This window comes from Chenopodium quinoa, unplaced genomic scaffold (assembly GCF_001683475.1).
Source record: "Chenopodium quinoa cultivar QQ74 unplaced genomic scaffold, ASM168347v1, whole genome shotgun sequence".
Taxonomy (NCBI): Eukaryota; Viridiplantae; Streptophyta; class Magnoliopsida; order Caryophyllales; family Amaranthaceae; genus Chenopodium; species Chenopodium quinoa.
In genome coordinates, this window is record NW_018743732.1 from 538,664 (window position 1) to 551,520 (window position 12,857).

At 38.1% G+C, this 12,857-nt stretch overlaps 2 protein-coding genes across 4 annotated transcripts; one reads left to right on the forward strand and one right to left on the reverse strand.

The window, feature by feature from the left end:
• The first annotated feature begins 1,791 nt into the window (after positions 1 to 1,791).
• LOC110684695 lies at positions 1,792 to 5,236 on the forward strand. The gene is made up of 4 exons (XM_021861135.1): positions 1,792 to 1,834; positions 1,970 to 2,385; positions 2,548 to 2,940; positions 4,652 to 5,236. Exons 1-4 carry the CDS (start codon positions 1,792 to 1,794, stop codon positions 5,234 to 5,236), a joined length of 1,437 nt encoding a protein of 478 aa, XP_021716827.1.
• A 1,793-nt stretch (positions 5,237 to 7,029) lies between these two features.
• LOC110684672 (probable serine/threonine-protein kinase PBL7) lies at positions 7,030 to 12,803 on the reverse strand. Of its 3 annotated transcripts, none has more exons than XM_021861110.1 (6): positions 12,149 to 12,803; positions 10,732 to 10,891; positions 9,752 to 10,032; positions 9,395 to 9,584; positions 8,895 to 9,286; positions 7,030 to 7,975 (listed from the first exon to the last, which is right to left on the reverse strand). In XM_021861110.1, exons 2-6 carry the CDS (start codon positions 10,871 to 10,873, stop codon positions 7,658 to 7,660), a joined length of 1,323 nt encoding a protein of 440 aa, XP_021716802.1. In that variant the 5' UTR covers positions 10,874 to 10,891; positions 12,149 to 12,803; the 3' UTR covers positions 7,030 to 7,657. The 3 variants fall into 3 exon arrangements, with proteins under 3 accessions (XP_021716802.1, XP_021716801.1, XP_021716800.1); XM_021861109.1 differs by having other exon boundaries at positions 10,732 to 10,896; XM_021861108.1 differs by lacking the exon at positions 12,149 to 12,803 and having other exon boundaries at positions 10,732 to 11,420.
• Between the last annotated feature and the right edge of the window lie 54 nt (positions 12,804 to 12,857).

Sequence of the window (12,857 nt, forward strand, 5' to 3'; positions counted from 1 at the left end):
AAGGAAGGGTTGCTCTCCTTGAGGAAGGGACGCGTTCTGTGTTATAATGATCCAGGGGCAGTGAAGCTTGGACCTCCAGGGGCAGCTCGTAAATTACACTTCCCACCTCCAAGGGAAAAAGAGGCTGCGTTGGTCAGGGTAGTTGATTCTGAGACCTCAAGAATTGTCTTGCGATTAAGGAGCCTTGTCAAAGGGCATGAAATTGATACAGGGAGTGGAGTAGTAGCAGAAGAGTAATATGAAGATAGTGAAGGTAAAACAGCTAGCCCTAAGAACAGAGACTGATGAGATGGAGCATGATTTACCTGTTGCTGGAATTCGTAAGATTGCAATCAAAAGAAAGAGGGGGCGGAGATGGGTGGAGACAGTAGGATGAGGGATGAAATGAACTGTAGTATGGTGGCAGTAAGAAAGAGAAGCTTGGAGACTCCCATATGCGAAGAACCAAATATTGCTTCACAACAAGTCACCAAAAAGCAAATAGTCACAAAAGTTTTCCTTGCCGGAAACGGGGTAAATCAAGTATGGGGAGTTGGAGTGAACCAACCCCCTGAAGAGAAATGAAACTCATCTGTTGGAATTGCCGAGGGGCGGGCAACTCTCGTGCAATTCGAGCACTCCAACATTGGAGTGGTGGTTTGAGCCCAGACATAATTTTTTTGAGTGAAACTATGATTAATGGAAAAAAATCAAAAACATTAAAAACTAAATTTGGTTTCCCTAGGTCTTTTGGTGTAGATAGTAGAGGGAAATCAGGAGGCCTTTGTGTGTATTGGATGGAGGGGGTCCAGTTCTCTGTGATTTCATACTTGGATCACCATATTTGCGGGGATGGAACTGAGCTAGGTGGTCGGTGTGGAAGTTCATTGGGGTCTACGGGTGGGCGGATAGAGCTCTAAAAAACAACACCTGGGCTCTCATGCGTGATCTCTACCTGGACTCTCCTCACCCTACGGTTTTCGGGGGTGACTTTAATGAAATTCTGAGTGCGGAAGAGAATTCAGGGGGGCCATGAAAGAGCAACGTGCCATGGATGCCTTTAAGGAGGTCCTTGATGATTGCAACTTAAGGGACCTTGGTTATGATGCTTCGTGGGTGACTTGGGAGCGTGGAAATGGGTAGGATGGGGTGGTTAGGGAGCGGTTGGACAGGTTTGTGGCTTGTGCTCGGTGGTGTGCCTAGTTTAATCAAGCCCATGTATCTCATTTAATGAAGTTTAGATCGGATCATGTAGGTATTATGTTGCATATAGATGGCAGAGTGAGTAAGAAGGAATCTACAAGGAAGAGAAGGTTCCGTTTTGAGACTTGCTGGCTGCTGGCTGAGGGTATTGAAGATGTAATTAGAAGGGGTTGGGCAAACTCTCGTCACCTTGATATGCCTAATAAGCTTCTGTGTATTGCTCATGAATTAACATCATGGAGCAAAAACTCTTTCGAAAATTTGGGTGAACAGATTGCTGAAACCGAAGAAGCTTTGAAGGGAGCTCAAAAACAGGTGGGCACACATCTCAATTTTGCCGAATGTAGCAGATTGGAGGGTATTCTTGATGACCTCCATGAAAAGAACGAAGTATATTGGTTCCTCCGGTCAAGGGTTTCTGAGATCAATAATGGAGATCGAAACACCAAATATTTCCATCACAAGGCAGCTCAAAGAAGAAGCAAGAACTACATTAAGGGGCTCCAAAATGCTGACGGGGAATGACGATCAGGGAAGAAAAATGTTGAGAAAATCATCCTTGATTTTTATAGCTCGTTGTTTGCTAGAGGTGAGTTGGATGTGACACTGATGGAGGAGGTCCTGGGTAGTGTTCCAGCTATGGTCACTGAAGGTATGAATCGATCCTTATGTCGCCCTTACCCCAAAGATGAAATTTATACTGCCCTTTCTCAGATGAGTCCATGCAAGGCCCCGGGGCCGGATGGGCTTCATGCGATTTTTTATCAGAAATATTAGCATATTGTAGGTGATGATGTGACTACGTTTGTCAATAATATTATCTTTGGTAGGATTCCTCTTGATAACATGAATCTCACTAATGTTGCTCTTATCCCGAAAGTTAAGAACCCTACTTGTATTTCTCAATTCCGTCCATTTTCTCTTTGCAATGTGTTGTATAAATTAGCTTCAAAATCTGTAGCAAATAGATTAAAGCCGCTCCTTCATGACATGGTCACTGAAAATCAGAGTGCTTTTGTTCCTAAACGTCAAATTACAGATAATGCTTTGATTGCTCTTGAGCTTTTCCATACCATGAAAAAGAGATCTAAGGGTCTCCGTGGGACGATAGCAATGAAATTGGATATGAGTAAAGCATATGACAGGGTGGAGTGGGAATTTCTGAGACTACTCCTGACTAAACTGGGGTTTGCTAGAGCATGGGTAGATACTATCATGACCTTTGTCTCAACGGTTCAATATTCTTTTATCATCAATGGAGTACCCTCGGATTTCCTGACCCCGTCCAGAGGTCTTCGCCAAGGTGATCCTATTTCCCCTTATTTTTTCATTCTAGTTGCTGATGTATTGTCTTGAATGCTGCAGGCGGCATCGGAGAAGAAATTGATCCACGGAGCTCGAGCTAGCAGATATGGCCCGGAGATAACTCACTTGTTATTTGCAGATGATAGTCTGTTATTTACCAGAGCCACTCGACAGGAATGTTCAATCATTGTTGATATTCTCAACAAATATGAAGCAACTTCCGGGCAAAAAATTAATTTGGAGAAGTCAGAGGTGTCTTTTAGTAAAGGTGTTCAACTATCATCTCGGATCACTTTCAGCTATATTCTCAGTATGGAAATGGTTGGCAATCATATCAAGTACCTTGGTTTGCCAACTGTTGTGGGGAGATCGAAAAAAGAGGTTTTTGCTTTTGTGAAAGATCGAATTTGGAAGAAGGTCCAGGCTGGAAAGAGAAGTTGTTATCTAGAGCCGGTAAGAAAGTCCTTCTCAAGTCTGTCATCCAAGTTATCCCGACATATTTGATGGGGGTATATAGGTTCCCGAATACTTTGATTCAAGACATCCATGCCATGATGACTCGTTTTTGGTGGGGGGCGAATGAGAAGGGTAGGAAGATCCATTGGAAAAGCTGGGAGTCCTTATGCCAACCAAAGTGCCTTGGGGGTATGGGTTTCAGAGACTTGGGGGTCTTTAATGTAGCTCTCCTCGGTAAACAATTTTGGCGCTGATGAGTCTATTTTATATATATTTTTATTCCCCGTCCCACGGTCATATTTGTGCTTATTTGAGCTCTACGGAGCTATTTTTATTACTAATATACGTTTTCTAGTGTTTTTGTAGAGTTGGTATTATTTTGTAGGAATTTACAGAATTATGATAATTCCCTAGCTTATTAGACCGCTATAAAGATATTGGAGTCGGAACGTATTTTATGATCGTATATTTAAAGCCCAAGATCGAGTTGAAGAAATTTGGTTCGGTGATTAAGGGCTCGTTTAAGTGCGTAGGTTACGAAGGTCCAAGTTACTAGTATGATGGACCAAACTTATTATATTGGACGAATTAGTGAACAAAAGAGAGAATTAAGGCCTATAATTAATGGCCCAATATTGCAAATCAATGGACCAAGAACAGCCAGCTGCTGGGCGTGATTTTAGCGGGCTCGATCGATCGGATCAAAGCAAAGTCGGTGGATTTGTTTTAATTTAACTGGAGATTGTTTTAGGAGGAGTTTGGGTAGGTTTAGAAGTGGACTTTGTATAAAACTCCTTTTTCCTTTCTTATTAAAAGGGGGAGTAGTTACGGAGGTAAGGGGAGGTATCTTAGATTAGCTTTTAGATTAGATAGTTTTTAGTTTTATTATTTTTGTTAACATTCTTTTAGTTTAGTTTTACGTAGATTAGTTTAGTTTTGTTCTTTTGATTAGTTTGGTTTTACTTTAGTTTTAATATATTGCTTTTACAGTAGCTTGTTATTGCTTCCTGATTATTTTTGTTATTATTGTTTTCTTATTTTATTATTATCGTTTTTAATCATGCTTTATTTAATCGCTTTGATTAGTTTAATTTTAATATGAGTGAGTAGAATTATTTTTGGGGTTTGTGGGGATCCATGAATAATACGAAGGGGTAATCTATTATTGTTGATTATTGATGATTGATTAATTTCCTATTGATTGATTTAATACTATGCAATTAGATTAGGCCTGGTTTAATTGTATGAGTTTTGCAATATTGATTCGAGATTCGAGAGATGAGAATTAATGTTTAGGCTTAGTTTCAATAGGCATGTTAATCTATAAATGGTTAGGTCAAGATTCGAGAGATGCATTTAATACCGGTAGATTAATTCTGTGATTATAATACGTAGCGAAAGCCCTTTATAATCTGATTAATTTATGCATTGATGATTAATTGTTATTTTTACCCTGGAGTATTATTTATTGGTGAACCTATACCCCAAACCTTCTATTATTGATTATTCTCTTATTTAATTTTGCTTAGTTTAATTATTAGTATAATTTACACAATATAAATTGGTTACTCGATAATTTAGATTATAATAATTAATTAGGAGTAAAAGAACGTTGTTTTCATGTGGATTCGACCCTACTTCTCTATCTACTTTAGTTAGAGGACTTAGGAATTACTTTTGATTAAGTGATACAACTTTAGCCTGTCAGCGCCTAGTAACAAACGAACAATCACTTGTGAGCCGAGTCTTTGAAGCAAAGTATCACCCTCAAACGTCCATCTTTGAGGCTGCTTTAGGCCCGGTTTCAAGCTTCTCATGGCAGAGCTTATGGAGTTTAAAGGCTCTTGTAATGGAAGGTATGCTTAAGAGAGTGGGTGATGGCCGTAACATTAATATTTGGACAGACCCCTGGCTCATAGATGATGAAAGTCGGTTTGTTACTACGGAAAGCATAAATGATCTCTATACTACTGTTGATGAGCTTATTGATACCGATAACAGCAGCTGGGATATGGACAAGATCGAGAGCATTTTCAATGATAGGGATAAGCTGGCTATCCTAGCTATTCCAATCAATGAGAGAAAGCCAAACGACACCCTCACTTTGGCATGGTCAAAGAATGGGTGTTATAGTGTGAAGACAGCCTACATCCTTGGCAAATCCCTTGCTCTTGATAATTTTGAGCATTATTGGGTTGAAGTATGGAAGGCGAAGATTACCCCCGAAGGCTCGACACTTCCTATGGAGGTGCTGCTCAAACACTCTGCCTACTCGAAACCTCCTTGTGCATAGACACCTCATAGAAGACGCCCAATGTCCCTACTATGACTCGGGAAATGAGACGACTATCCATGCTGCAATCTTATGCTCTAGCTCGCATCAACTATGGCTGAGAAGTGGTTGCCAGGAAGCTCTGAATTTGGTCTCATCAGATTCTTTTGGCGAAGTATTACTTGGCTGGGCAAAAAATCTCACGGCAGAGGTCTACCAAAAGAGCTTGTTCCTCATGTGGTTCATCTGGTTTTGTCGCAACAAATGGGTCTTGAGTAGGGGTGAGCAAACCGGGTACCCGGTCAAAATTTTAAGATCCGGACCCGGAATTGGTTGGGACCGGGTCCTAAAATTTGGAGCCGGAATTGGAACCGGTACAACCGGGTCCTAAAATTTAGGAATTGGAATTGGTTCCACCGGGTACCGGTTCCGATTCCGATTCCGGGTACCCACTTATATATATAAGTGTTGAAATATAATACAAATTATAATATTTTTTTTGGTGTATTTTTACTTTTAGCGTTTAATACTTATATTTTTATATACATTAAGCTATTTTAATTATATTAAATATTAATATTTTTTTTACTAATTAGTTACGTTCAAAATATTTTTGTTTTTTTAAATATATTTTGTACAATATATGTTGGGTAACCGGTATAGTAGAGCGGAGAGAAAAATCTAGAAGTTCTAGGATTTTGTTTGATAGTGGGTTGAGTGTTTTATAAGCAATTGGGTTAGAAAAAAAATGGGGTTGTACATAACTCTTTAGTTTCTTAAAAACAAAAACAATCCACGTACTAGGTACCGGGTCCAAAATTTTAGGATTTGAAACCGGAACCGGTTACAACCGGGTCCGAAATTTTGGACCCGGTCCCGGAACCGGTGAGACCAATTCTGGGTCCGGACCCAGCGGGTCTTAACCGGTTCCGGGTCCGATACCGGGTACCCTGGATCTTTGCTCACCCCTAGTCTTGAGAATGTGTGGGTTTTGGATGAGGTTCTTCTCCTCAGACACAGCAGGCTGGTGGCTGACTTTGGTGACTATGTCGAGAAGATTTATGGGGGCATATCCTCCCCCTTTGAGCCTGCTGGCAGATCGGCCTGGGTGCCCCCCCCCCTCTTGGTTCAGTGAAGGTTAATGTGGATGCGGCACTCTTTGATGAAGGCTGGGTAGGTTTGGGTGCCATTGCTCGTGACTGTAGGGGTCGTGTACTCTTTTCAGCTGTCAGGAGGACTAGAGCACGGTGGGAGCCTCTGGTTGCAGAATGTAAGGCAATGTTGTTTGGTATTAGGAAGGCTAAGGAGCAAGGTTGCGAGGATGTGATCCTTGAGGCAGATTCCCTATTGCTGGTATCAAAGCTAAAGAAGCAGTCCTTCTCACTTGCGGCGGTTGATGGTATCCTAGAAGATATTATTTATGCTAGTTCGGATTTCTCTTCCATAGTTTGGTCTCATGTAAAGCGTGATGGGAATTGTGTAGCCCACCACTTAGCTCGGTAAATGCCTTATAGTCGTAACAGTTTTGGGAAAATTTCGTTCCGGATGAAGTTTCCCCGTGTGTATTGATGGACTGTCTTTCCATTAATTAATGCACTTACCGTTTTTCTTAAAAAAAAAATTAAAAAAAAAAAAAGTTAATAAGCCTAAAATTATGGAGACCTCTGTCCTTAGATATTTTAAGCGAAAATCAAAACCTAGTACGCGGCATGTATGCAGAAAAATTGACGTCTTACCAGAACCTGGTACACGGCAAGTATACAACAAACATCACTCCTGAGAACTTTCAATGATGATGCAAAAACCTTCCACAATTACAGTGCAAAAAACTTCGCAATTACCATCCATAACTTTCAGTTACAAATTTACAATGCAAAAAACTTCCACAATTACAGTACAAAAACTTCCGCAATTACCATCCTTCTCATGAATCTGAACATGTAAGGGGTCGCAACCCTTCAAACTGCATTACTGCTCCAACTTATATACTACTCCATATTACAGTATTCTGGATCCCGTCTTATACTCCATCACCTATTATTCAAATCAGCATTCACTTACATATGCAGATGCCAATATCAGGAAGAACTAGTTACTAGATGGGACGTTTGATCCAGTACTGGACTTCAGATGACAAAACAGAGGAACATGATGTAAGAACTACAATCATTATTATTGATGTAAGAACTACAGTATAGGCATCTTAATTCTTACATACAAAAAACAGAAGAGAAAAAGAACGATCCACGTCAAACATGTACACAGCAGAGCGGAAGAGGTGGAGAAACTCCGGTCCTGTCAATATGGTTGAAGTCACACCTGTTATCTGAGCGTTACAAAATTCGATAACAGAGCGCCCACTCGTATGAACAATATCAAAAAAAATAAAAATCTTTCAATATGCAAGAACTATACTGGATATACTTCATTTGAATATTCCATCTAGTCTTCTGAATCATTCTCACTTCGGCTGTCTTCAGCTTCAGGCTTCTTACTATCACGATAATCTTTTTTATTGTTGGAGGAAGATGGGGTTCTTCGATGGTGGGGAGTATGCGTCTCAGGATCATACTTCTGAGAAGCAAGGTAATTTAAAGCTGTGACCACATCAGCTACGAAAGGCCTTGTAGTAGGTTGCTCTTGAACACACATTGCAGCGATTGCAAGAGCTTGATACAATCCTCTTGAGGGATATTGGCCTTGAAGTGCTGGGTCTGCCATTTGAGAGAATTTCCTTCTGTCTTTGAACAATGGTCTTGCCTGCAAGCAATTTAGAAAAAGTTAGCCAACTTGAAGCACTAAGTCCAGGCCAGATATAAAGCAGTGACAACAATATTAACTTAGAAGAGTGATCTCACTCCTTGTATAGTAAAGCTGATCTTAGAAAGTCTGCAACAGGGCATTATCATGGCACACCGGTATTTCAAAAAAAACAAACAACAATTCCTAAAGCACCTTACGAACAACAATAAAGAGATAGATATTGAGTATTGACTAAGCAACAGAGAAGATTTTCCAAAATTTCCTAGAATCATGCACAGTAGGGAAGCAGATAAGCTTTTAAGCACCTTACGAATAGAACTTCAGTGCAGCAGCCATGTGACCTAAAATAGTAAATATACAACCTAATTACTAGAGATGCACAAAATTTCAAGACAATTTATCAAAGCTTGATTGTAATTTCCATATTGCATCAGACAAATAATATCAGCCCATATAGTTTGAGATAAAGCTTGGATTCAAACAACACATATAATTGGACAGTAAAGGCAAGACCCTGACATGGAAAAAAATCATGCACAATAATTACATGGATTTAAAGGAAAGCATCAGAGGTTTCAACCTCTAAAGGACATGGAACTTCTAATAATTACTTTCCATATTTAGTAAGCAAAAAAAATCTGGACTAAGATTTTAATCATAATCATTAACTTTGCTCTCTGTCTCTCAGATATGGAACCTCATGAGTAAGCTGATGTATATATAATCAACCAATTTAGACTAAGGTTTTATACGTAAAAACCTGGATCCAACCAAATCAGATGCAACTAAAGTTTGCAAGAAGCTAATATTTCAGACCAATCACATGAATCACATAAACAAAAAGAAAATCACATGAATGTCATAAAAGGCTCAAGTAAAAATAGACCAATCCAACAGATGGAACAGCAATTCTTACCCAAGCAACCAGATTCTGTTCACGGCCGTCTTTTGTGTTATCAATTGCTTTTCTTCCTGTGATAAGCTCCAATAAAACAACACCAAAACTGTATATATCTGATTTAAAAGTCAGCTGACCCGTCATTGCATAATCTGGTGCACAATAACCATATGTACCCATCACCCGAGTCGAGACATGAGTATTGTCACCAACTGGACCCACTTTGGCCAACCCAAAATCCGATAGTTTAGCATGATAGCCCTCACCAAGCAAGATATTTGAGCATTTCAAATCACGGTATATTACAGGTGGCTTCATCTTGTCATGCAAATACTCTAAGCCCCTAGCTGCTCCAGCAGCTATCTTCATCCTTGTGTTCCAATCAAGAGCCTTCTGTTTATTTCGGAGGTCTGCGGGAATCATTATCAAAGCAAATACAAATAATCCATTAGGATATGAAACAAAATCTCAAGAGTAGGTCTAATTGTAGCAAAAAACACACTGAGACGCCTATGTACCGTGTAGATGGCTTTCCAAGGATCCTAGTGGCATGTACTCATACACCAACAGCCTCTGATCACCCTCAGCACAGTACCCAATTAATTTCACAAGATTAGGGTGATCAGCTAGACTAAGTGTCAACACTTCAACAACAAATTCTCTGATACCCTGTACTCCATTACGATCAAGTTGCTTGATGGCAACCACCTGTATCAGAAAAGGCATATGTTACTCCTAGAAACTACCATCATCTGCCATTTCTGGCATATGACCAGGGTAAACAGCAGAAAGTATATTCAAAATGAATCAGAGCTAAAATAAATACAAAAAATTAACATCTAACATAATACAAAGAACAAGATTAACAAAGCGACCTCACTAGTATCCAATAATTTCCCTTTATAGACTTTGCCAAAGCCACCCTCGCCTAGGAAGCCTGATCGAAAATTATCGGTTGCATCCACGAGCTCTTGGTATGTAAACGTCCGTGCCTTGGACCTACTAGGGTCACCTTCGACGGTAACATCTGTCACACCCGACACCCTACCATCCGTCGGTCTAGCATCCGAAGATGGAATAACCACTTCCCTAGCCTCCTCCTTCCTTGCATTAACATCCCTCCTGGAGTTCAATTGTTGCTTAGCAGCTGATTCGTCTATAAACCACATCAAAACTAAGTACTACTAGACAATGATACCAAATAGTGTGAAATTTAACATGCATTAAAAAAAAAATGAAAAGTGAAAAATTCTTCAAGTTAATTATTATAGCCTAATAATTCAGTAAAAAGAGTAATGATAAATTGAAAGGGTAAAAGTCAAACAAATGAGCAATAAGAGACGTATAAAACTGTAAGAATATGGGCATGAGAGACTACGTATTGACATGACAATCATCATGAAAGAATTAAGCATGCATGATGAAGTACAAAAATCAACATCAGATTTTTATAAACATGAACAAACCCAGAATTAAATAATACAAACTCAGAAAATTAATTAAATTCAACCACCCAACTATTCATATACAAGAAAAAAAATTTGAAAATTTTAAATTTCGAAAATGAAAAGTGAATTTGTTTTGTTACATTTGCAGAAAATTAACATGAATCAACATATTAATAAAAAGTATACAGCACCAAATTCCCCTGTAATTAAGGATGAGATTAACCCAAAATTAAAACCCATTTCAGTTGATTGAAGTACAATTGATGTGAATTCAGATGAAAAGAAAAGGTGGGTTCAAATTAAATGATCAAAATTCAACGAAATTAATCAATGTAACCCAGAAAATTAAACATAAACTCAAAAACCCAGAAAATTTCTTAATTATTCATTTGGGAAAGTTTGATTACCTGCAGTAGAAGATGTACGATCCTGGGCTTTATTCTTAAAATTAGAATTGACAAAATCTTTATGATTATGATTAGGGTTTTCTGATCGCTTTTTCTTGTTTGAATTTCCAGAACACCCACAAAAACAACCCATCTTCTTCATCCTTTGTTCTTTGTTTCTCTGTTCTATTGTCAAATTTACAAAAAACAAACAACCCAATCAAAAAATTATGAGAAAAATTTGGGGAAAAAATTTAGAGGAGGGTGACTAACAACAAGCAAAGCACCCGCCCCTCTTCACTTCTTCAAAAATGAAAAAAATAAATTGACAATTTTTCTCTTTCTCTTCTTTTACTCTCTCTCCTTTTCTTTTTATTATCTGTGTTTTGCATTCCTTTTTTATTTTTGTTTTTGCTTTTAATTTTTGGGTGTGAGACAAGGCAGAGAGTGTTGGGGTTTGGTAATGTACAGTAGACAAATATTTCATTTTTGAAACATAAAAATATTTATATTTAGGGGGTAATAATGTAAACACATTTTCAAATTTTGAAATGGTTATCATTTTTAAAACTCCTATTGGTTTTTTTTCCACTTAATAATCACGTAATATTTCGTAATTAGTTAATACAAAATTATAGCGTAAGTGCGCAACATTGTATAAAATATGTATTTTATTCCCTATATTCTTTTAGGAAAATAAATTGTGAAAAAAAAATAAGAATTACTTGAATAAAATTTACCACAAATTTACTTTCAAAAAAAGATTACCACGACTCTTGATAGATTCGACTAAAAAACAAAATGAAAAGTATGTGAATAAAACAAGTATGAAAAAGCATCTATTATTAAGTGTTGTAACGGACTTTTCTCCACACAAATTAAAAATGTTACATTATAATTAAAAGAAATTGCATTTGGTGTGAATACTTAAAGTCTATATATTTTTAAAAATTAATTTACTATGTGTTCTTCCAAACATTCGTGTCTTATTTATCCTATAAAAAAAACTATTTTATGAATAGACTGAAATATGATACATTTCTGACATACTTTGTAAATATTTTCTGCATTCCAAAAATAAATCAAGAAATTAATTTTATGAAATATATTAAGTGGTTAATATCTATCACGCTTTGAAAAAAAGTCACTTTTGTCATTTAATGAGGATGTAACCAATTTTGTATAAATATAATAATAATCAAAACACAAACTATTGGGTGCGGGCACTCGCATCCAAGTGTTTGTGCAGCGAGAAGGTAGTGGCACTGAGGAATTGATCCTTCATTTCAGATTCAACCTTAAACCTCCATTCCCTGCTAACTCCAACACCTAAAACCAACAGTTTCAACCACCATTTCAAATTCAACACCCCCCCCCAAAAAAAAAAAAAAAAAAATTCCAAAAAAATCTGTAAAAGGGAGAAAATATTTGAATGTACCTCAGCAGCAAGGTATTCAAGGACAACAACGAGGTAAACGGGGGAAGCGGAGCTAAGACGTTGAGCGTAACAGCCGTTTTTGAGGAAACAATTGATTTGACCGACGGGGAATTGAAGGTCGGCTTTGACGGATTAAAGGACGGCCTTCTTACGGTCATCGCCGCGATGGCCACCGACGCCTTTGGTGGTGGTTTCGGTTGGAGGTGGTGCGATGTTGTGAACACTAATGGTCGAGGGTTGGGCGGCAATTGAGGATCAACGTTGGTGGTTTGATGGTGGCTATATATTGGGCGGTAGTTGGGGGAATTGTTTGTTTCATTTCTTATTTGGGGATATGGAGAAACAAAGATAGAGAAAGAGAGGAAGAGGGGGAAAGAGGAGAGAGAATGAAATAAAAACAGTTTGTACTTGTATATACTTTATACATCAGCCAATACAAGTAACATATCAGTCAATTCATGTTTGATATCAGCCAACATTAAAAACATTAATAAAAACATATCAGTCAACAAAAAGAATATATTAGCCATGAATATATAAGCCAACAAAAGGTACTTATCAGCAAATCGAAGGAACATACCAGCCAACAAATGAAACATATCAGCCAACAAAAGCAACAGGTAAGCCAACAAAATAAACATATCAGCCAACAAATGAAACATATCAGCCAACAAAAGCAACAGGTAAACCAACAAAATAAACATATCAG